Raw genomic sequence first — 22,134 nt, forward strand, 5'->3', positions numbered from 1 at the left:
GTTGTTTTTCATCCACTTTAATTTCCATCAATTTATCGTTTCTTTATTTCATTTATTAAGCACAAGGAATTTCCCCTATGTTGTCCTTGGTATCAGTGTTTGTTGGTTTCTTATGATATGACTAATAAAAATCGGGCCCCTCGGTTAACCCCCTTTCTTCTCGTTTATTGCATTTCTGCCTGTCATTCATACTGATTAGCTGTATTGTACGTAGTAGGCACAATGTGACAGTCGCGCATGCTATTGGCTACAACGTAGGTGCATTAGTCGGTTCATGACTGCCTTGCGCAGTCTGTCCTGACTGCATTTATTCCAGAAAAATAATTGCAGTGAACACCTAGCTGATTTCTTCTATCCATTGAAAAACAGCCGGCACCATGAACCTATGATGCCCAAAATCTGGTTTCCGCATTAATAATACCCGAACGCCGCGGAATGCGCAGAAGTCCCCATAAGCACTCCTCAGTGTCTTTCCTCCAACTACATGCAATGCAACGTTCACTCATTTTCCGCCGTGCTGAATAGGAGGAATAAAAGCTATCACATACCTGGATATGGGTACATTCATTTACAAATTAACCTTCTCTGGGCGTTAACAAATATCTGATTTGCTTCCCTCTTCTCTAGTAGCTTGGACAGAACCAGGACAAAAACAGGACAGAAACAGGACCACTTTGCACAAATGCGAAATCGCGGAGTATCCTAAAAAGCAAAAAAAAAAGAAATAAGGCACATAATTTACTGCTTTCAGATAGTAGAGCATGAACAGGCACATCGCTGTCCAAGTACGCTCGACACTCCGCACCGACGAAGTGCGAAACCTGTCGAACGCTGGAGCGGTGTGTGTAGAGGTGTGTCACCGCTGTCTACTGCGGGTCGCCGATTCGAGACAACGCGGTATCTGCATGTGTACCCGATGCATTGGTTGCCGCTAGTCGCCCTTCTCGCATTGCTGACAGCACACAATCGTCTAGGGGCCTATACGTGCTGGAGGGCAATTGTCTTTACAAATCATATTGGGGAAAGTTCAACAATAAACGCTTATTCCTTGTCGCAGACCCATCGCAAGCATTCCCCTTGTCTCTTCTAATCGGTGTTGCGTAAGCTTTCTTGTGGGTTATTAGTAGCCACAGCCCAGCCGGAAGCGACGTCTCACGTCAGTGATGTCCGAGTGGAGGCCGCATATTCCCCGAGAAATTCAGCTTGTGTAATCAAGCGCGCCTTGATTTTGGGTAGTCGGCTGTGACAATGACGGTGCAAAGGCCAGGCGGCACTACGTGATACTGATAGTTCTGGTTAATGGATCATGTTTTGCCACTGAATGTCGGCTTTACAGTTAAGGGAGCTGAAGCCCGGGCATAGAGGTGACGACAAGCGGATGTTCGAATTCGGTGAACTTCGCCTCCACGTAAAATAGAGAAAGGACAACAATACTTGCTTCCACTGACTACCTAGCCACGGGTGGGTAACTGGAAATGATGGCGCGGACAAGACTGCTCCAGCGCCACATGAAGTCGGCCACAGAGTTCCAATTCCATGACCGAAGCTGCCAAGTCAACACATGGCGCGAGAAGCTCCAGTTACGATCTGCCTATATTCATTGAATATGATTACAGATTTGTGACCAGAATGCAACGATTGGGTGGCATAAAACTTAGCACCGTTTCTTCTACGAACATTTTATCGTTCGTCCACGAAGACAAGATAAGTTAGACTATCTCGTAGGTAAACTTTCCGCGGTGCGCAGAAGCTAACTTAGTGAAGGACAGACACATTTGGCTCGCTCTCTTACACTTTCGTTCTATATATATGCCCACATTTAGAAAACAGAACATTCTAACGCCCACACGTACACACAGCACACGCACGAACGTACACACAAAAGACGACAGTCACTACAGTTAAAAAAAAAAGATATATCAGCAAGAACCTCAAGAACAGGCCCCGAATTCATGTCAACTAACTTGCGTTCTAGGGTGCTAGAAGAAGGAGCAAAAGTACTGGAAACTTTCTGAAGGCATTGAAAACTCAATCGAAGGCAGCCAGTTTGCAGCAACGGGAAGAGAAAACGTCGGAGCCTAATGGACGTGCGACGCTCACGGTCTTCGAATTCTTTCGGTGGTTAGGTGCGTGATCGGAATGGCATGGGCACCGCACCAAATGCACTGCGTAAAAAACATTACGGAAGATTGCCGCTCGTCTGCTGATTGTCGCTTCGTCGTTTTTCTTTTGTTTCACTGGTTCCTTTTTCATAGCCAAAAAAGATTCACGTGTTAACAGTGCTAGAAGCCTGTACGCGTATGCAAACGTCCTATCCGTACGGTCCAGTCGATTTCAATATAACGACACCTTTGCCACAAAAGTTCCTTGCGCAATGCACCAGGTTGTGTTACCTACCTACCGATTTACATGTCTATTGGGTCACTCCACGGCATGTTATTTGTTAAAAAAAACTGTACGTTCATGCAGCCGCCTGAATTTAAACTTTCCCCCGCATTGTCTTTTCAAATGATGCTAAATCGAGAGGCAGGAAGTACAGAAGCTTACATACTCGCAAGTAAACTACATTCAGAAGGTATTTGTCTTTGTTAATATGATTTAGTAATACCAGAAAAACTCTAAATAGCGTACCTACTTTTTTTTCCGTAATGACTGTTCTCAAAATGATCAAAGGGACGTTGGTGCTAAAAGTGAAAATCTGCAGTAATTTACTACCCGTATGTTAGGATGCGTCCGATAACACAGCGAAGTTCCAAAAAGCTACGTCTTTGAAGGGCCCGTCACCAGGCCACATAGCGAATTTCGGTTATACGCTGGAATTTGTGACGTGCTTTCTAGGCAGCGTTGCGCCGCAAGAACTTTAGAAATTGGTTAATTAATAGGCAAGCTAGAAATATTTCCATGCTGTGAATTCACGATTTCAGGAGGCGAGCGCCCCTGCCAAGAAAGACACTCTCTCCCCTTCTTCCGTCTAGCCTCCGCAAGCGAAATTCCTTGCCTGTATTCTCCCGTACCGAAGTTCGAGGATTGCGTGACGCACACGTCACGGGCTCCTCGCTCATTTTTTTTTCGCCTTTTTTTTTTTTTGCTGCGCGGCGCACTTCTGCTGACGGAGTCGCGCCCGAGCTGATGCATTTGTCTCGTTTCCCGCAGCGCGCCATTTTGCGCGATGTGCACGACAACAAAAGTTATGCTACGCGAATACTGAGGCAGACACAAGCGGATCGCAGAGCATGATCGCGTGCTGGAACGTGGTAGAAAACTGCATAGTTTCTTTGACTGCGAGCGCAACTGCACGAGGTGGGAACAAGTAGACGAAACAGAAGCGCACATACGTTCGCTTTCTGTGCTTTATGGTTTCTCTAAACTTTAGTTTTTCTACTGTAGCAACAGATTGCACAGATAACAAATGTTACTTTGAATAATTCTTGAAATCACGTGCCACTATGAGCGACATCACAGCACTGCCATTTACGCAGGCGCATTTGTACGGTATGAGCCAACTCTATGCGACTAGGAGTGCGGCGCTTGCGAGGAGAAGGTCACGCGGCCTTTGTATTTAATATTCAACTGCTCACGCGGCACGTAGCTATGTAATACTCAGCAGACACGATAGTTAGCATGCATTATATGCACGGCGCTTGTCATCCGAAAATGACCAGACCTGGTGAGGGGCCCTTTAAAACCTAAGGTGTACTATACTCATGATTTAACGTCACCGAAAGCGCTCATATTATACTACTGCAAGAGTGGAACAAATGGCTGCAGGCTGGGGAATTTCATTGAGTTAATCGAGAACAGTTGCAGATGGTCTAACAGTAGTTGTGCTTACTAGTATGAACGTTAAGCTCTCGTCTCACTTTCAGTCTGTACGAGATCTAAGAGTGTGTTACGCTCTCTAACACTCCAGCGTCGTAGAAATTTTGTGTGCAAATTCCTGTTCCACAGTGCAAGAGTGACCCAGCCTGCTATTCAGGTCACTCGTAATGAAAGTGCGCTGCTTTCTGCTCATCAACTGCACAAAATGTCATTGGTGCTCTTCTTTGTTCTTTTGTTTTTAGGCAGTTGCTGCTATGAAAAATTGCCATCCATGGTGCCTAACGCAATAAATTGATTCGGATGATGTGAAAACTCTGAAATGCTATTTCGCACTAAGAATAAAGAACAACTTTCTAATTTCTTGAAGGCGTATCAAGATCTATATATCGAATGTTTCTTCCCACCCCCACAACGCCACTATTTCGCGACCTAGTATTGCTGCGCTTCAGACATGTAGCATTTTACAATGTTTAACTTGCAAAATTAAACAATATTTCTCTTGGCCATATTTTTCAAACATAGCCTTGATTCCAAGTATATAATCTGTTACAGTTTTTTCTCGGGTTAGCGCTTAGACCTTGTCTGTAAAAAAAAATATTCGCGGAGATATTCATGTAGGCTATACATTTTTGTGTCATTGTAGTTTGATATGCCTGGAGACCTAAAGGCAAGCAATCACTCATGTTTAAATGTAGGAACTCATGTTTTGTTGGGAGAAACACACAAACGAGTAGTTCATGCTCTTTTGGTTAAGAGTATGCTATAATTGATAGTGAACTCACTTCCTGTACGGTGCTACCAGAAAAAAGAGAAGCATATTTCAGATTAGTTCTCATGCCTTGCAGCAGCGACACTCTCCAAATTAGTCGAACTAGGTTCCGAACAATGGCGCCTTTTTATATTCGCGAGTGCCGGTTTTAAATTACCCATGCCCTCTGTTCTCTCAAGGGACGCGCGCAAAAAAAGAAAGCGCTTCGGAATGACGAGGGAGAACTTAACGGTTCCCAATGTTCTGGGTAATTGGAGTCCATTTCTGCGGGGACTGCTCGTGCCGAAAGTTTGGACAAGATCTTCGATTAAAAAACTATAATGGCAATTGGCGATTGCCGAGTGCTTCACCCGCCCGGACAGATTACTGCGCGGCCGCTCCTGTTTGATCGTTTTCTTCTGTTCGGCAACTCGTACCTCGACCGCCATTTTCTTTTCGTGCTTTATTTTTTTACTTCCGTTTGCGTATACCGCTGCGTTCTTGCACGCTGATGGCAGCAATGGGTTCAGTGTTTTTCATTCTGGATATGTTCCGTAAAGCTACCTAACAACTTGGGAATTTTTTTCAGCAGAAAAGTGAAATACTAAGACTCACGCGGCCGATTGAAGTTATCTCATTCTTGCGCACCGTTCGATCTTGTGGTCTCGATGTCGTTAGGGCTGCGCTTTTCACTATACGCTCTGTCACCGTGTCCCTGGAAACTGAAATGTTTTCTGCAACGGTTCATTCGATAGCAGCAACGGTCACGCGAACTCCTTATTCTCGTTTAGCTCTCAAACTGACCATGCTCCACGCAATGAGATGCCCGCTAAGATTACTCATGGCCTATGGCGGCCCGCTGCTAAGCACAAGGTCGCGGATATGATTCCTGCTCGAGAGGGCCTCACTTTGATGGAGAGGGAATGCAAGGTCGCCCACGTACTTTATCTAGCTAGACCTTAAAGGACCCCAGGTTGTCAAAATTATTCTGTGGCCCTGCACAGTACAGAAGTCCCAGAATTGATTTATTTGAAAGCAGGGTATCCACACAATGGTGGTTGATGAATTTGCGTCAGGTTTGAAATATAAATAAGATAACCATAGTTTATGACGGCAACAATTGCCCTAGGTTAGTTATATGATTATTCTTCACAGTACGCTCGTACTCTCCGTTTTGTATTTTACTTAAATTATAAACGCAGCAGCTCGGTTTATGTCAGGTTTTAGTAAACCTGACATGCCATAACATGTCAATATCTGGGGACCTGCGCCATTTGAAAGCATATTTTACCGATCGAACTAATCACAATGGAGAATATCATGGCGCAATTCACAAGGCTTTTTGTTAGGAAGTTGGGTTCGCTATACTGGTCAGATGACTTCAGAAATAATGTTTGTAAACAATAGAGAATATCATGGCTCAATTCACAAGGCTTTTTGTAAGGAAGTTGGGTTCGCTATACTAGTCAATTGACTTCAGAAATAATGTTTGTAAAGAGTTGTACAGCATTATTTCTTTGTGCGCGTGAATATGTGCCTGGCGTCCGTATTCACGAAGCTTTTTGTTCTAAGGCACCGTTCGCTATCGGCCGTTTTCTATAATATTATTTTCATTGTCATGACTGGATGGCACCTGCAATAAGAAACAGTCCTGGGATAAGTACATTTGTATGATTACGGGCCCATGGCCCGTATTCTCAGGAAGTTCTTCCTTTCAGCAAAGCAGGACGCCGGGACCTTACGTCATATACTTCGGTGTTTGCTTAGAAACAGTTCTCAAGACAATAAAAGAAATCAATCTATTTCTTACCGAAGTAACTATTCGCATAAGTACTTTTGTAAAAAGAGAAATACAAAGCTCTTTTTTGACAGTGTCTTCGTAACTAAAGAAGCTAACATACCTCTTTCTACTGGATGCCTACAGTAGCGTATTATGCAACATATTCTCAATATAATGGAGAATATGTTGATGATCTAACAATACATTATTTCATGCTTTAAGTTCATGCTCCAATTAACTCCTCTACACAATTTCCTATACTCAGTAGCTGTAGCACAAACGCTTGAACTATATTCACTAGACAATATCGTGCTTTGAATATCACTGCTCACGTTCCCTACACTGATCACTCAAATTAATTATTCGACCTGAAGTGCCCTTGTGGCTGGCCCATTTTTTTACGCCTTTAAACTTGATTTAACTTACTAAATAACCATTCAGTCTGTATGCGTTAGTAGACTGGAATGTTTTACTTGGTCGCGTTCGTTCCTTATCGCCTCGTGATTATCTTTTACATATTGTGAACAATCATTTTTTTTATCCTGCGCTACCCAGTTCTGTGACAGCCCTTACGGGCTCGCTAAGGTTTAAGTAAGTAACAGTTGTATATAAATATAATTTACATTCCATTGTTCACTACACTGACGGACACATAAAAATTTGCAACAACGAGTGCTGACAAGAGCGAGGGCATCGGCTCCAGCGAGCGGCCAGATTTTGAAAATGGCTGGCTGGTGCGCCTTTCCTCAAATGTTAATGGAAACGTTACGCGTCGCTTCTCCATTATTAAGCTCACATGACAGTCCTACGGGTACACCCGATTCTCGCTCCTGGTGGATTCTGCATCGCAGGTTTTGACTGAGGGGCAGTAGAGAGGAACGGCATCGAAGTGAAAAAAAAATAAATATTGACCTCCTGCAATTTGCGCCTTGTCCAAGGAAACGATAATCAGAATGTTGATTAGTGAAACTATTGGTGACACCACGTGTCCCAGCTAATGTTAGGTAAGCTGTTCAATACAAAAACGAACGATTTAAAAAAGCACGGCGCAAGCTAAACTTATAAAATCTGCGGTGTTGGGTTGCTACAGGTCCGACGATGGAACACCGTATGTCTTATGATTCAATCTATCTGTGTGCTTTGTCATCTTTTTCTTTCTTTCAACAGCTTCGCCAACGTAAGTTGGTATACTCTATGTATAAAATGCGCTTTTCAATTACTCGTACAAGTAATATCTGCGTCTTGTTATATAAGTAACTGTGCATGCCATTTATGTAAAATGCTGCTTCTCGAACCACAACTAGCCAATATAATGAAATAAGGCTAGAACTTTATCCTGTGCTTGCAAACAACTGGAGCTTCTTTTTTTTTTCTTTTTTTCCAGCGGACATTGAGCATTAGAATTCTCCATCGTTCTTTATCCATGAATTGCAGCTGAATGTGTTTTTGTACAAGTTGAGCAATTATTATACCAATTAGAAAAAAAGCCTTCTGAAATTAATTCACTGTGCCAGTTTACATATTGCTTGCATCTGTCATCGTGTAAATGTTATTCTGCAGCTGATTAATTTGCTTTTTCTGTTGTCAGTACGCGTATTGCCTTTCCTGATGCAACCCATTCAAGGCTGCAGTACGTAAAGATGAAATAACAAGACAACTGACTCAGCTAAATGAGGAGGATTGTGCTGCCTGCCGTCGGATATTAGGAAATATTCCTTTGAAATAAAAAGTCGGAGTTTAGCCAGAAAGGCGATACATTGTTGGCGATAGCAAATCAGTAGACAGCTATACGGAGTATAGGAAGTGTAGTTTTATCGGCCGTATAAACTTCGAAACATTCACTTACAAACGAAATTAGTAAGCATGTTGTCAGCGCGCGCAGGCAAACATGAACGCATCACACTCGGTGACCGTGGATACTGGGTGTCAGATAGGTGGCCTGAGCAAGCGCGGCAGTAGCGAGCAAAGTGACCTTCGCGCTATCCATCGCTTCAATGCAAAGTGAGTGGCGAGAACACAGCACGCACAAAGGTATGAGTCCTCTGCGAATCGCCTTCAAGATAGGGGCGCGCCACCGCGCACGACCACGCAATGTACGCAGTTGCTGCCGGAGAGTAGAACACCGACCCCCCCCCCCCCCCCCCCCTCCCGCGCTGCCTTCCCGTATTTCTCCCTTGCGCGCGAGATTAAGGGCACATTCACACCGGCCACTTGAGGAGGTCGCGCGACCAAGTTGCTCGCTTTGCGACCAGTCGCAAATGGTCGCAAACGGTCGCCTTTCTCGAAAAGCCACCATTTTGGGCTAGTCGCTCTCTGCGCGATTTTTCAGTCGCGCGACCGTGGTCGCAAAACTGATAAACCAATCAGCGGCGCACCGGAAGTGACCCTTCATGTGTCTACATCCGGCCTCCTCCAGCGTCGCGTTCAAATTCCGCGTAGATTCCGAGAGTTCTCGCTGAGAACGATAATCTGCGGGATTGCGACTTGCGGGTCGCGCTCAGCCGGGCTTGCCGGTGTGAACATCAGTCGCCTTCGGTCGCTTTTTGATTGCGAGTCGCAAATGGTCGCGCGACCTCCTCAAGTCGCTGGTGTGAATGTGCCCTAAGCCGCCATCGTAGGTTCCCCTTCCGCGCTGTTGCGAAGTACGCAGAAGCAGCCGGAGAACAACGCCACCCCATCCCTCTCTCCCCTCCGCCCGCGGCCTTTCGCGCGACTAAAGACGGCGAGTTTCCTCTGAGCTTTCCTCCCTTGCGAGCGCCAGATGGAGCCACGATCGGCGACCCCCCCGCCCGCCCCGCGCGCTTTCACTCGCACATACAGCAAATAGCGCGCTGCGAAGGTGTTATCGCCCTTGGAATTTATACGGAACGTCAGGGCGACGGCGGCGACGACAAAAATGCGCCTGGAGTGTCTATATAATTTATATCGCAACAAAATAAAACATACAAAGCCCCCAATATACAGAAAGCAATGTAAGATACGGAGCTACAAAAAAAAATTATTAATAATGTGAGGCACTTAGGCCACGAGGGAAAAGTAAAGAAGCCAGAAAAAGAAAAAAATGGCTGTGGCTTAGGTAAGGTTAAGCCCAGGATGCGAAGCATACTAGCCTTTATTTTAGTTGTTGAACCCCTGTTTAGCTTGGTGAACTGCTGTTGCTTGGCTATATTTGGTTCGGCTAGACGAAGAAACAACTCATGCGTTACTCTGCTTAGCCTTGGACGCCCCGCATTGGACGCGGTGAGCGTCGAGCAACGCAGCGTTCGGCGCGGCAACGAAATGTGCGCCTGAGCAAGCGACGCACGCCTGAGCCTTAGAAACAGCTCGTTTCTAAGGCAACACCGCATTCACTAGAGGCGCTTTTGTACCGCTTTGAAGCATCGTACTCGTGGCTCAGTGGTAGCGTCTCCGTCTCACACTCCGGAGACCCTGGTTCGATTCCCACCCAGCCCATCTTGCAAGAGTTGAGCCAAAGCCACTTCTCCTCTGTCGTGACGTCACGGTGTCACGTGGTTTCAAGGCGACACCGCCGCGCCTGAGGAGCTGGGTTGAGCCCTCGTAATATGCTTCGCATAAAAGACAGGATATTCCGATATATTTCACCTCGCGCCAATCTCCTCTTTCCGCACCGCAGCCAGGGCGAGAGAGCGCTTCGGGCACCGCTTAGAGCCAGCGGCATCGACATGCTGCAGGCGTTTGTGCAGCAGGGCGAGAAAGCGCAATCGAAGCGTTCAGACGAGAGTTCCGCTCTCTAGTGGCGTCTGCGAACCGTTATCTCTCGTAATGGAGCGCGGAGGCCCCCCGCACACAGTAGCCACCGCCGCCGCAGCCGCTGCAGTCAAGGCAGCGATAAATCCGCGGCGAGCCTCCTTCTGCTGTTGGTGGAAGCGCCGCCAACCACACACGCGCTGCTTATACAAGAGGGAGGCCATGATGCCGCTGCTACCGTCGTCGAAGACAATTCTGTTTCTGCAGCACGGGAAAACTATAAGCGTGGCAAGTAGCAAGTTTCGGATCCATTTTTGTTTGTCATGCCGACTCATGTTTTGATGCCTCATCCAGTCTTCTCTTCTTTGGAAGGTACGCTTCTTCTAATAGGACTTACTTCACAAAGTTAACATCACAGCGAAGTAAAGCCAGCGTGATGAGGTAGGACCAAAGAGCGACCTGACAGCGCTTGCCACTTTTGTGTCGCATGCAAAAGCAAAACGCGAAATAGAGATGAGGCTGTCGGTGGCCTCCTAATCCCATTTCCCTTAGTCTCCACCTATGAGAACAAATAAGTGGAGCAATGTTCCATATAATAGTTACAGGTATGTAGAACGCTATTTCGGAGGGTAGTGTTTTTTTTAATGGAAAGCATATCAACACATTTATTATGTAACTAAAGGTTTCTATATTTGAACGGTGTTTCATATATATAGTCGATTTTATGTTGAACGTTGCTCCATAAAATTTATAATTTTATGTCGAACGGAACTAACTTTAGAAAAGCCGAAAATATTTAGAAAGATTTTCAGCCTATTGCTGGCGCCATAGCTGCAGGGAGGCTTTACAAGGAGAACTCTTAGTGGAAAGAAGAATTGTAAGCGGGGAAACACCCTAATATGGGTGCATGAAGTGAAAGTCAACGTTGTACTGTGCGTTGTGTAGTTCAAGCGTCAATGTATTATCACGCACAGAATGCCTTATATTTAATTGGTCCTAGGTACCCACATCTGCACTTCGTCTCATAATCCATTTGTTGTAAGACAAAGAGAGCAGCGAACGTGCATATCATGCCAGTACCAGACTTATCAATCCACGCCTGCGGCACACCACTCCATGGGAAAAATGTTTTTCGCGTCTATTTTATTTGCAAACCAAATTACGTTACCGCGTTGTCCCTCTCCTGTCTCACTGTCCCATGTAAAGTTTGCGTTTATTAATTCCATGCAAGGTTACCGCAGGGGGGGCGGCTGTCGAGTGCCATGGGAACAGTGAAAGCAGTGACAAATTGGTTTGCATGTATAATATGGCACACAAATGTGCATTGCCGATGGAAGAAGAGCATGTTTCGGCGCATTTCAGCAAGAGACGTGCAGCGGAATGCACCCAAAAATGTCCCCAACAACCTTCAGCTGAAGTGGCGGAGAAACGCGACACAGCGCTACCATCGTCCACATGACCTAAATCATCAGGCGCTACAAAGCCGTCGCCCGACATTACTTGCATCTCAGTGAGATACTTCGCGTCGCGTGAGAGCAGGTGATCCTTGTGGAGAAAGCCCGATTACGAAACGAATGCGAATGAGCTAAAAAAGGAACTATTAGTTTAAACACAGGATTAGCCGTAAAAGAAATAAATAAGGCTCATTAAGGGATGATGTGCTCTACGGCGTATATTTGATACTTAAATAGCACTTGTGCCGTTCGCCTTGTTACCAGGAGAAAAGAGCAGGGGGCCGGCGCATCTGTACCTTTAGAACGGATGGCATTACGTATATACGTATTGGCCGACTCATTATATGTGTACCGTCATATGTTGATCCACATCAGGAGAGGGCGCAGTTTTCGTGCAAAAGAAATGTGCCCGGATACTTCCCGAAAAACTACTCCCCGCGGTAAAACGAACGCATTTGTGTCATTGGAAAACGTAACCCAACAGAGGTGTAGCAGTTTACTGTGAAAAACCTCGTTATTTCTCTGCATATATGTGATTAGAAAGGTCACCGCTTCCGAAGGACCACTATATCATGGAAAAAATACTACCTCGAAGCAGCGTCAAGATTTAAAACTTCTTTTCATATTCCTTGAGGACGTTCGCTCAATCGACAAGTTCAACGTGTTTGCATCGACACAGTCACACTTGTCCCAACTGCACATGCCGTGACCAAAAGTGTTCTATACCTGCTTTACCTTTCCCACCCTCCTCCACCTACGGCCTTTCTTTCCCCGCTACCCTTGCCAATGCAGAGTAGTCTGTAGTTACCTAGGTACACGCCGGCAGATTTCCTTGCCACTTTAATGAAGCGTTCTCTCTCTCTGGCTCATATAATTGACGCTAAAGCATGGAATCCGTTGCGTGCTACGCGGTGGATGTGACGCACGTGGCGTTGTCATAGCACGCTTCGTAGCTTTCGCTGCAATGCGAGTTGACTTCCAAAGGGAGCATATTTTGAAAAAAAGCGGTCGACGGGTGGTGCTAACGCTGTTTGTGCTTATGTTGCAACAATATCATTTTATTTAGCCTGTAGAGCCGTGGTACTCATTTTCCCAGTGATAAGCGGCCGAACCATCGGCCTGATATCCGCTTTGTGAAGAGTGGTTGCCGAGTTGAACGACCAGTAGGAGTTAGATATCGGTGTCTAACTTGCAGAGACAAGAAGGTATAACAGTTTGGTACAGTGCAATAAATAATAAAGCAATTTTATTTTATTTCGCATGTACGCAGCAGCTAATTCCTCGTAATAAGAATTATATCTATACGACAGCCATCTTTGTTTATATTTTAGCAAATTGATTGGCACTGTGCTGCATCGCAAAAACACAACGGCGGGTACTTTCGCAGCACTTCAAATGCTTGACATTTCTAATTCCCTGGCGATTAATAGTGCCGTTAGGTGTTCTATTTATGTAACCTACTTTCTTTTTTCAACCAGAAGTCTTTATTTTACATGTGCAACAGGAGGGAATTACGTGCATACGTACCTCGCCTTTGCTAAAACACTCTCACCTGGCTCTGTCGAGAATCTGCAGTTTCGAGGAGCCTCGGCACCCGATTTCGCAGTTCCCCAAAATGCCTCGCCATCTTACAGCTGGTTGTTTGGAAGAGACCAGTAACCCTCTTAGCCTTTATTTTTGTGCGGTTTTCTTCGGTTCTGCAATAGAACAGGCGCTAACAGTGGCAATAAATGACAATGCACGTTGCTGCGCATGCGCAACCAAGAAGAGACGGCTTTAATAGGGAGAATAGGATTTCAGCTCGCTAAGCCAAAGTATTTCCTGAGACGCAGAGCCCACAGGAAACAGTGGAAATGAAGGCACTCAGTATGCCACCAAGCGCAAGAGACGAGCACTCTGCCCGGATGGAGGACGCGAAGCTAATCACTGCACAAAGTGCCCGACGTGACACAGTCGGATGGCCGTCGTAATTACTGCGTCACGCGGTAAAGGCAACAGTTCAGACGCGCTTCTGTCACGCGATAGGAGGGAGCACCAACATCGATGGCACAAACACAAGAATGATTTCAGGAAGACAGAGTGAAGATTTCGGAGCCCTCCGGGGTGACGTAAAGAAATAAGGCAAAAATGTTCCACGCTGCGATTTTACTGGCTCCTGTTGCGCTCTATCGACTCTGAAACCTACATTGCATGCGCATGCAGCAGAGAGGAAAAAAAAAGCTCATCGTGTTTGTATTTTAAGTGCCCTAAAGAATTTTGTATTGATCGCCTCTGTTAGGTCTAATCGCAAAGGGTATTCGCAAAACAACTTGCAACCACAAAGGCACATTCACGTCTGAAAGCAAACCTCACTCCGAATATATAATAAGAAAAGTTGACATGAGTGTCACGAACTGCGAGAGCCCAGTGTTAGTACTGATTTATTCTACAACAAAACTATAGCAACTTTCAGCTTGAGGTAGTTGCGAAAAGGTAAGATCGAGTGCAGGGCATGGATATTGGCGAATGACAAATTGAAAGGATGATTGCAGATTGCTGCGCGCTCAGTGATTAATGACGCCACTCACTAGAGACCACCCGCTAGGCGATCGAATGTCCCTGCACCATTGTACCACACCCCCTGCTGAGTTACGCCATCCCACACGATCGATAACAAACGTCGTTGGACAAACCGAATCTGCTGTATGGTGCTGTACCACGGTTCGGAATACGCTTCTCGTATACTTGTCAGGGTTTCGTGCGGTAGCGCCTGGAAGGTTGACGAACGCAAGATTGAGACCAAACTATGCTGTGATATTTATTCGAATACTGTGTTGGTAGTTTCCTGGTTTTCGGCTTCAAGGATTAAGTACAAGTCCTCGTTGTCTAAAGTTACTGCCTCCTCCGCTTTATAATGCCGGAAATTTCAGAGTACACTTTTAACATTTTTTAAAGGATGCCTGTGGCAGAGAGCACAATTCTAGTTCATGAACTGCATTACTCAAAAAGCCCGACTATACTTGCACAAATAATTGAAATGCACAATTGACTAATTTGCAAAAAAAGGCTAATTCAGTTTTTAACCAATTACCTTGTGATACATATTGCAATTTACATATTCTAGCCATTGAGTTCACAAGGCGGATCCACTGGGAGCGAAGATAATAATTGTGGAAGTTTGAGGAAAAGTGCATGGTCGAATTGCCTAGGTGATTTACCTGCTTATCTGATCATTATATACAAATGTGTGAATGCTCTTCGTTTATGTATCCGCCCTAAACGTTTCTGAAAGGTTGGTGCAAAAGACGTTTCAAGATCTTCCGTCAGCGTAAAATGACTAGATTCATTCAATATCGTGAAAGTATGCTCTGGAAAACAAATGTTCAGGTTCGTTTGGTTAAACGCGGACGCTGAGTTTTCATTGGAACAATTTCAAATAGAGTTTCAAGCAAGCGGTACCAACTTAAAAACCTTCAAAGCAGCTTTCTGTGACGTTGCAAGTTGTGTAGACCTTTTGCTGACATGATAAGAGTATTTTCGCATATACGGCAACTTACACGCGCTGGGCTTTTGACTCCGTCTTTGCGCGTTAAAGCAAGGCGCTACACCAATCCAAATCCATCCTAAGGAGCACACTCGAATGTACTCCTTGTGATGTACATGCGTACATCATCGGTGTACATGTACTTACAGAAGCAGTTATTATTACCGTTTTCACGGTCGGTGGAATCCTTTGTTCCCTACTTTCATTCAATATCCCAGTTTACATTGACGTGGAAAAAACATAATGAAATGGGTGTGTTTATGACTGGAAGCGAACGACAGAAAAATGTGGGCGGGTAAACCAATTTATTAACGTCACTTGCATATAGTGTTTGCATAATTAGCCTTCTTGATAGCACGTGTACTTTGTATTGGCCTTCAAATGTATTTAATTGATGTTATTTGTTGCTTGCTCAGAGTTAGCTAGATTTATGCACTTTGTAGTCCGGCCATATTACAAAGCGTTTCTGGCATGCACTTTTTGCCGTCGGAGGAAAGTAATTGCCAATTATGCTGATTGCTGGTATGTTGCGCCATTATTCGATTTGTGCGAAAAGGAAGTTTAACATGTGATGCTTGCACCGATATGAAGGACACATTAAAAGTGAAACTTACCAGAACTGAAAATGATTCTTTCTCAAATGTGCGCGAGGCTCGATCATATATAGACGGCTTCCAATGACAGTCCACTGATGTTAAATATAAACTCATTATAAAGTGTCTTTACTTTGCAGTCCCAAATTTTTATATTTCGTTCAAAAACAAAAAAAACTTCCCCTCCTACACATTTTGCATATTTTGAATCCGTATTAACCACAAATAAAGTTATTTCTCTATATTATAAAAGAGCTGGCTGTCGGAATGATTTGTGAACTGCAATGTTATCGCCTCAAATGCCTTGAAGTCTGGCCCGGTTTAAAAGGATACCTTGATGAACAAAGAGGCTGCCATCAAGTATACTTAAATTTAAGTGATTATACACCGGGGGTTCAGTTTATACAGCTTCTACCAAAGTGAATTCGGGCTTTTCCTACTACTTAAGTGCCTTTTCTACAAATCCGTAGCACAATTTCAAAACAATCAAACTACGTTCTGTCATACTTTAATTATTACTTACTCTTATTCGAACGCCTTCTCTGTGTCTGTCTCTGTGTGTGTAACTTCATTGGAAAGTTTCTAGACATGACATTGCAGGCATTAAAAACATTAGGTTTTCACATTTAAGCAATGTATCACCTGTGCGATGAGAAGATAAAACCCGTAGCGCACATATATATATATATATATATATATATATATATATATATATATATAGTCATATCATAAGAAGCCAACAAACACTGACACCAAGGACAACATAGGGGAAATTACTTGTGCTTAATAAATGAAATAAAGAAACGATCAATTAATGGAATTTAAAGTGGCTGAAAAAGTGGGTTCGGTTCCCACCTGCGGCAAGTTGTTTTTTCATCCACTTTAATTTCTAATAATTTATTGTTTCTTTATTTCATTTAATAAGCACAAGTAATTTCCCCTATGTTGTCCTTGGTGTCAGTGTTTGTTGGCTTCTTATGATATGACTAATAAAAATCGAGCCCCTAGGTTAACCCCCTTTTCTCTCGTTCATATATATATATATATATATATATATATATATATATATATATATATATATATATATATATATATATATATATATATATATATATATATATATGTACCAACTTCTCAAGAAAACGATTTACAGCTTGTTCGGGATGCACATGCCAACACCACTTCCTAGTTACGCATCTGGAAAACTCTGGGTCACAGGTGTTTTTTTCGTGTCATAAATAGCACTCGCAGTAGTGTTGAAGAATGCGCACAGTTAATGTATTCGGAAAAACACCAAAACACAACAGAGGAGCAAATATAAAGTTGTACTTCGAACTGTGTGAGAGCACGAAGTGTATACATTAGTTCATTATCGCTAATAATGCCTCTGTTGACATATGAACAAGCTCCTTTTTTTCATGCAAAGTGCTTTATTAGGTTCTTCCGCAGGTCATTCAGGGCTAGCTTCAAGTTACGGGGCCAAACCGCCAGGTGACGCTTTCAGCCTTACCTCTGTAGGCACAAAACTTAATTCCCGCACTGATTGCTTCGGGCCGCTATTGTGGAGACTGCGCAAGCTTCGTAGGCGGAACGGCCAACCCCTTTGTTTGAGAAAGTTCAATATATCTTCAGTGCGCAGCCTTTTAGCAAGAATTATCTGCCCACATGACTCAGGTGGCGCTTGGAGAGCCCAAGCTGAGACCCCTAACTAACCAAGCTGTTGGTTGAAAAGGGGTTCAGGTAAGGTTTGAAAAACCGTGGCAACCACAAAGTAAGATAATCTTTCGGTCGCACTTGCGAAGGCGCTCTACGAAAGCACAGCTGATTCTACCTTAGACCGAGCGGCGAAGAGCGTTGAAAGCGGACATGTCAGTTGCCACGTTCTCGTCAGCGTGCCTACAAGCATGCTTGTGTGTGTGCGCACTTTCGCTTGTGTGTGTGCATGGGAAAGAGAGAGTTGAGTTATAGTGTTATTGAGTATACATACGTATGCAGTGCACTGTTTAAAACTGCGTTTATTCGCTACCAGCTCGTTTTCGTCAAAGGGAGTGTAAAAAGGCTTTCCTGCAGTCTCACAGGATCGTGTACGCATGTCGTGTGAATAGAAGTTGCCTAACTACATAGGTTATAAATATATTGTTCACTACAGATGAGTTACAAATAGTGTTGTGTATATAAGATAGCCGTGCCAAAGCAATTTCGACCATCTGTTTGTCTTCACGTTTAAGTAATATCGATGAGAATTAGTCATTCTGAACCACCATTGATATCAAAATTGTAGTAGTATTCACAAGGATTATACGAGCATGTCAGAGATAGTAACATTAACCAGCAAAATACAAAAAGTGAGAATGGGCCCCAAGCCACCCTGTGAAGATGGTTGGCGAGCGAAGCTCTTGTCTCACCTGGTACGATAGACCAATGTGACGTAGCCTTGAACTTGGTCCTGCTGAGCCTGAGCACTACGCTGTTGTTCATTTCGTCACTCATCGTTTTCGCGCTGTTCATCGCGTTCGGCTGGAACCGCTGCGTCCTATATACATAGCCTAAACTCGGTGCCGTTATGCATAATGACGTTGCTGCTTCCGTCGCCGGTGCTCGAGTTAACGCTGCTCTTGGAGAGTCCTAACATGCGTGGCCTTTTCGTAGCGCCATAAGAACACAAATGAAATCAGTTGCTAGGCGGGTTCTTTTTTTTACATATTAAAGTGTACTCTTGTCACCCGTTGCTTCGCATGCTACATTTGCCGCTTCCCGGCAACTGCAGCTTAGGCAACTGTGATACTTACCGGCGAACGCTGTCCTCGAAGGCGAGCTTTCTGGCTCTTTTTTTCTTTCGCCGCATGGCTGGCGCCTTCACCGCAGCGGGTGCCCGGAGGCGAGCGCCATCTAATGGTGCTGCAAGCAACCCAGCTGCGGGCGCAGTGCGCGCCTCCCACAGCGATTGGTTGAGCGTTTGCCCAAGGACACGATAAATGCATTGGCGGTAAAGGTATACAGCTTCGCTGTAAAAACGCAATAACGTAAACATTGCACGAGAATAAAGTTGTAGTTTCTGTCTTCTGTTACTTATCAAAATAAACATTGGATGAGGTCAGACTGTGCGTAGGGTAAAGGTGAGCGCAATTTCACGCACTGCCGGTATTTGTACAGGATACTTGACACACCCCTTGACAGAAGCTTCGCTTTGCATAGACTTCAACATGTGCGCTGCGTCTACATAGTTTCACTGCGAACGCTGTTAAGTACATGAAATTGGGTTTGCATCGCCCAGCTCGTCCGTTTGCGCACGCTGACAACAAAACTGAATACTCATCGACAACCGCCACCGCTGAGATTTGGGCCCATGCTAGTGTATGAGTATGCATTCATGAGGTGGGCGTGCGCACCACCGCGCTGTCCCCCCCCCCCCCCCCCCCCTCGCGCTGGTCCTATAGTGCGAGGTTTTGCACTTAAAGGAGGCTGAGAGCTATGGCACCTGTGCGGAGGCACAGCGAGCAATACGGTAGTGAACGAGGACGGCAGTATGTGCATTGCATACCAATTGTTCTTGAAAAATACGGGTGTGTTGAAGTAAAATTGCTTGTTGTCATGTTCGTTAAAACCACGTCGGCGCTCCAGAGGTGGCGTATACGTGACAATGACTACTAACTGCCTCAAACATGGCAGAAACGCATAATAGATTATCAGGCCAGACTAAGGCGGCTGGTGTAAAACAAATGTAAGCCTCTCCGGCGTCACTGGTAGCAATTACGTATCAGGAAGAACACCATGTATTTAACACATTCGCTCGCAGGTGTTATATCCACCAATGAAACAGCACGTCTCTAATGTAGAGAGAAAAAAAAATTGCCACATCTCATAGGTGGCACTACGTCATTTCGTTTATGTCATCAGTTGTAGTTGAAGTTATAGCCTCAAATTTCATTGTTCCTCAGCTAGAGCCTTCGAAACTACTCTTGGAGCCTCCAATACAGTGACTTCCTCGTCTTCGGCGTTTTAAGCATTGATTTACGTAGGCAACTTAAGGAATGAAATAAGGGTCCATGATGGAAGGCAGCGCGAAATTCACGGCTGCACGAGCACGCAGGAACAACGAAACACTAAACACGAGCGCCAACATCAACAAAATTTATTGCAAGAACTGGGTAAATATATATGTAAAAGGAAAGAAAGAAGCACGCGAATTTTACAACGCCAGGCTTCATGCGCTAAGCACCATTCAGCCAATATTATTGCACGCACCTTATAAATATCCTAATTAATTTTTGTAAGCGGACTATAGGGTGCGCTCACAAACATTATAGATTAAAAAAACCAGTAAAGTTACAGGAACATTCCACGGGACCACAGCCACACGAACGCCGTACCTGCAGTGTCCTTTAACAGGCTTCAGCGGCTCCGAACCCGTTTCACAGTGGAATCTTATTTTGGTGTATGATAAGTAGTTACGCTTAGTGTGACTGATGTGGTGAGTACTGTTATTCTCTGCGATGGCCAGGAATCCCACCCTAAATCCATTTCGGTAGTGCAGCATTAACACTTCAATCGAACTAACTTTTTGCTCGGAAATTGTGTGACGAGGCTACCGCGCGGAAGAACACGGACAGGCACACGCAGGCCTGCAGTTTCTGTGGTGGTTTCGGATGTGCGAGCAGCAGCGGCTTCGTCCCGGCTTTCATCGTTTCGCACGTTTTTCGCTGCTGGAAGATCAAACCATGCAGCCTTGTGGATTCTCCGTACCCTGTCAAAGGATTGCACGGTAAGTTCAAATGAACTTGAATTTCTTGCTGTGTGAGAAAGCTATTCATGTGTACATGACTGACCCAACGCGTGACTCTGCGCCTGCCTTTCTGTATGGCACGCTTCCTTGCTATAGGTTAATATTCTAGACCTCATGCGAGCGTTTTTCTGAAGTGCAGCCGTCGCCATCCTTTCTGGGCATACAGTTGAACGGCATAGCTTGCTCTATCGCCCCGGGTCACTTAAAATTTGTCGCCGAATCGCCGGCTAGTGCTTGCGTGTCACAGCCCAGCCGCTCACGGAGCCGGCATATGTAGCTGATAAACCTGTGCGGTGGTGATTTCCAACGTGTATCGTTGCTCGAGTTTGCATCTGCATTGATCGCGTTCTCCTGCGTATACCTCCGAACTGTTCTTAAGAATGCACGAAAGCGCGGCCAAAGGTGCCAACCGCACTGTACACTGGCTCACCGGAGTTAGATTACGCGCCGCTGCTCAGGACGTGTTCGACTGACGTTGGAAAGAACTTCGCAAGTCAGCTGTGGTTATCAAAGCAAGATTATCTTTTGTTGGGGTATCGCACATCATTTCCAAGGATGGCAGCAAACGAGGCGCTGGTAAGACTGCGCTACATCGACAAAAACACCCATCCACTGGCCACTCGAGTCACTTTGCTTATATTTGAGTGCTTCTTTCACGCTAGGAAAAAACACTTTTACGTAGCACGTATTGGGCAACAGAAAGCTGTATCGGGAGTTTTTCGAGTTGCTCTACAATTTTCTCATTGACAGTTTCCATATAGCTAGAATATATGACAAGTTTAATTAATTAACAGTAATTGTTTAACTAGGTATAATGAAAATAATAATCTGAGGATCTCCGCGTGATGGCAAACATTACCTTGGTTCTGTCCAGCTACGTGGCATTCGAATATTTTGAAACTCTGGCTAAAGTCAGCTGGGACACCCTGTAAAACCATTTACCCATGGTATGGCATTGACATTGTCGGTAGGGAACTACGGTAGTTTTAGATAGTGGTAAGGCATTTGCAATGTTGGAGGTTACAACGGCTTAAATGGTAGTTTGTTGTCGTGTCTGCATTTAAAAAAATTAAATTAATTATGGTATTTTACGTGCCAAATCTACGATCTGATTATGAGGCACGCCATAGTGGAGGTCTGCGGAAAGTTAGACCAGCTGGGGTTCTTTAACGTGCACCTAAATCTATGTACACGGATGTTTTGGCATTTCACTCTCATCGAAATGCAGCCTCAGCGGCCGGGATTCAATCCCGCAACCGCGTGCTTAGCAGTACAACACCATAGCAACTAAGCAACCATGGCAGGTGGCACTGCATTTGTAATGTTGGTAAATAAGTGCGGCTTCAAAGTATGTTGTTTGTGGTATGGCATCGGCAATAATATTAATGAGATCTACATGTTCAAAAGTAGTTTCTTGAGACGTCATTGCTTGTGTTGGTTGGTAACTACGGCTTCAGCAGTATTCATGTATCATTAGGTGGACTTTGTGGCACCAAGAGTTCGCTGGTTGTTATACCGTTATATGACGGGACTTATGTTAACTCTGTAAGACATCGCGCTGAATTTATATGGCCTCTACTGTATATCAAGCGACATATATATATATATATATATATATATATATATATATATATATAAACGAGAAGAAAGGGGGTTAACCGAGGGACCCTATAATTATTAGTCATATAATGAGAAGTCAGTGTTTGTTGGCTTCTCATTATATGAC

General features: G+C 44.6%; 1 protein-coding gene across 6 annotated transcripts in view; it reads left to right on the forward strand.

Moving 5' to 3' along the window:
- The first annotated feature begins 19,974 nt into the window (after positions 1–19,974).
- The window catches only part of LOC135903595 (uncharacterized), a 1,541,440-nt gene continuing 1,539,280 nt past the window's right edge, over positions 19,975–22,134 (forward strand). For all 6 annotated transcript variants that reach the window (XR_010564856.1, XR_010564857.1, XM_070532127.1 and 3 more), the window contains exon 1: positions 19,975–20,387. Coding sequence is in view for 3 of the 6 variants with exons in the window: in XM_065433912.1 (XP_065289984.1) it covers positions 20,272–20,387 (116 nt within the window). In the remaining 3 variants the exon portion in view is untranslated. The remainder of the gene's footprint in view (positions 20,388–22,134) is intronic.

Source organism: Dermacentor albipictus, chromosome 1, assembly GCF_038994185.2.
Source record: "Dermacentor albipictus isolate Rhodes 1998 colony chromosome 1, USDA_Dalb.pri_finalv2, whole genome shotgun sequence".
Lineage (NCBI taxonomy): Eukaryota > Metazoa > Arthropoda > Arachnida > Ixodida > Ixodidae > Dermacentor > Dermacentor albipictus.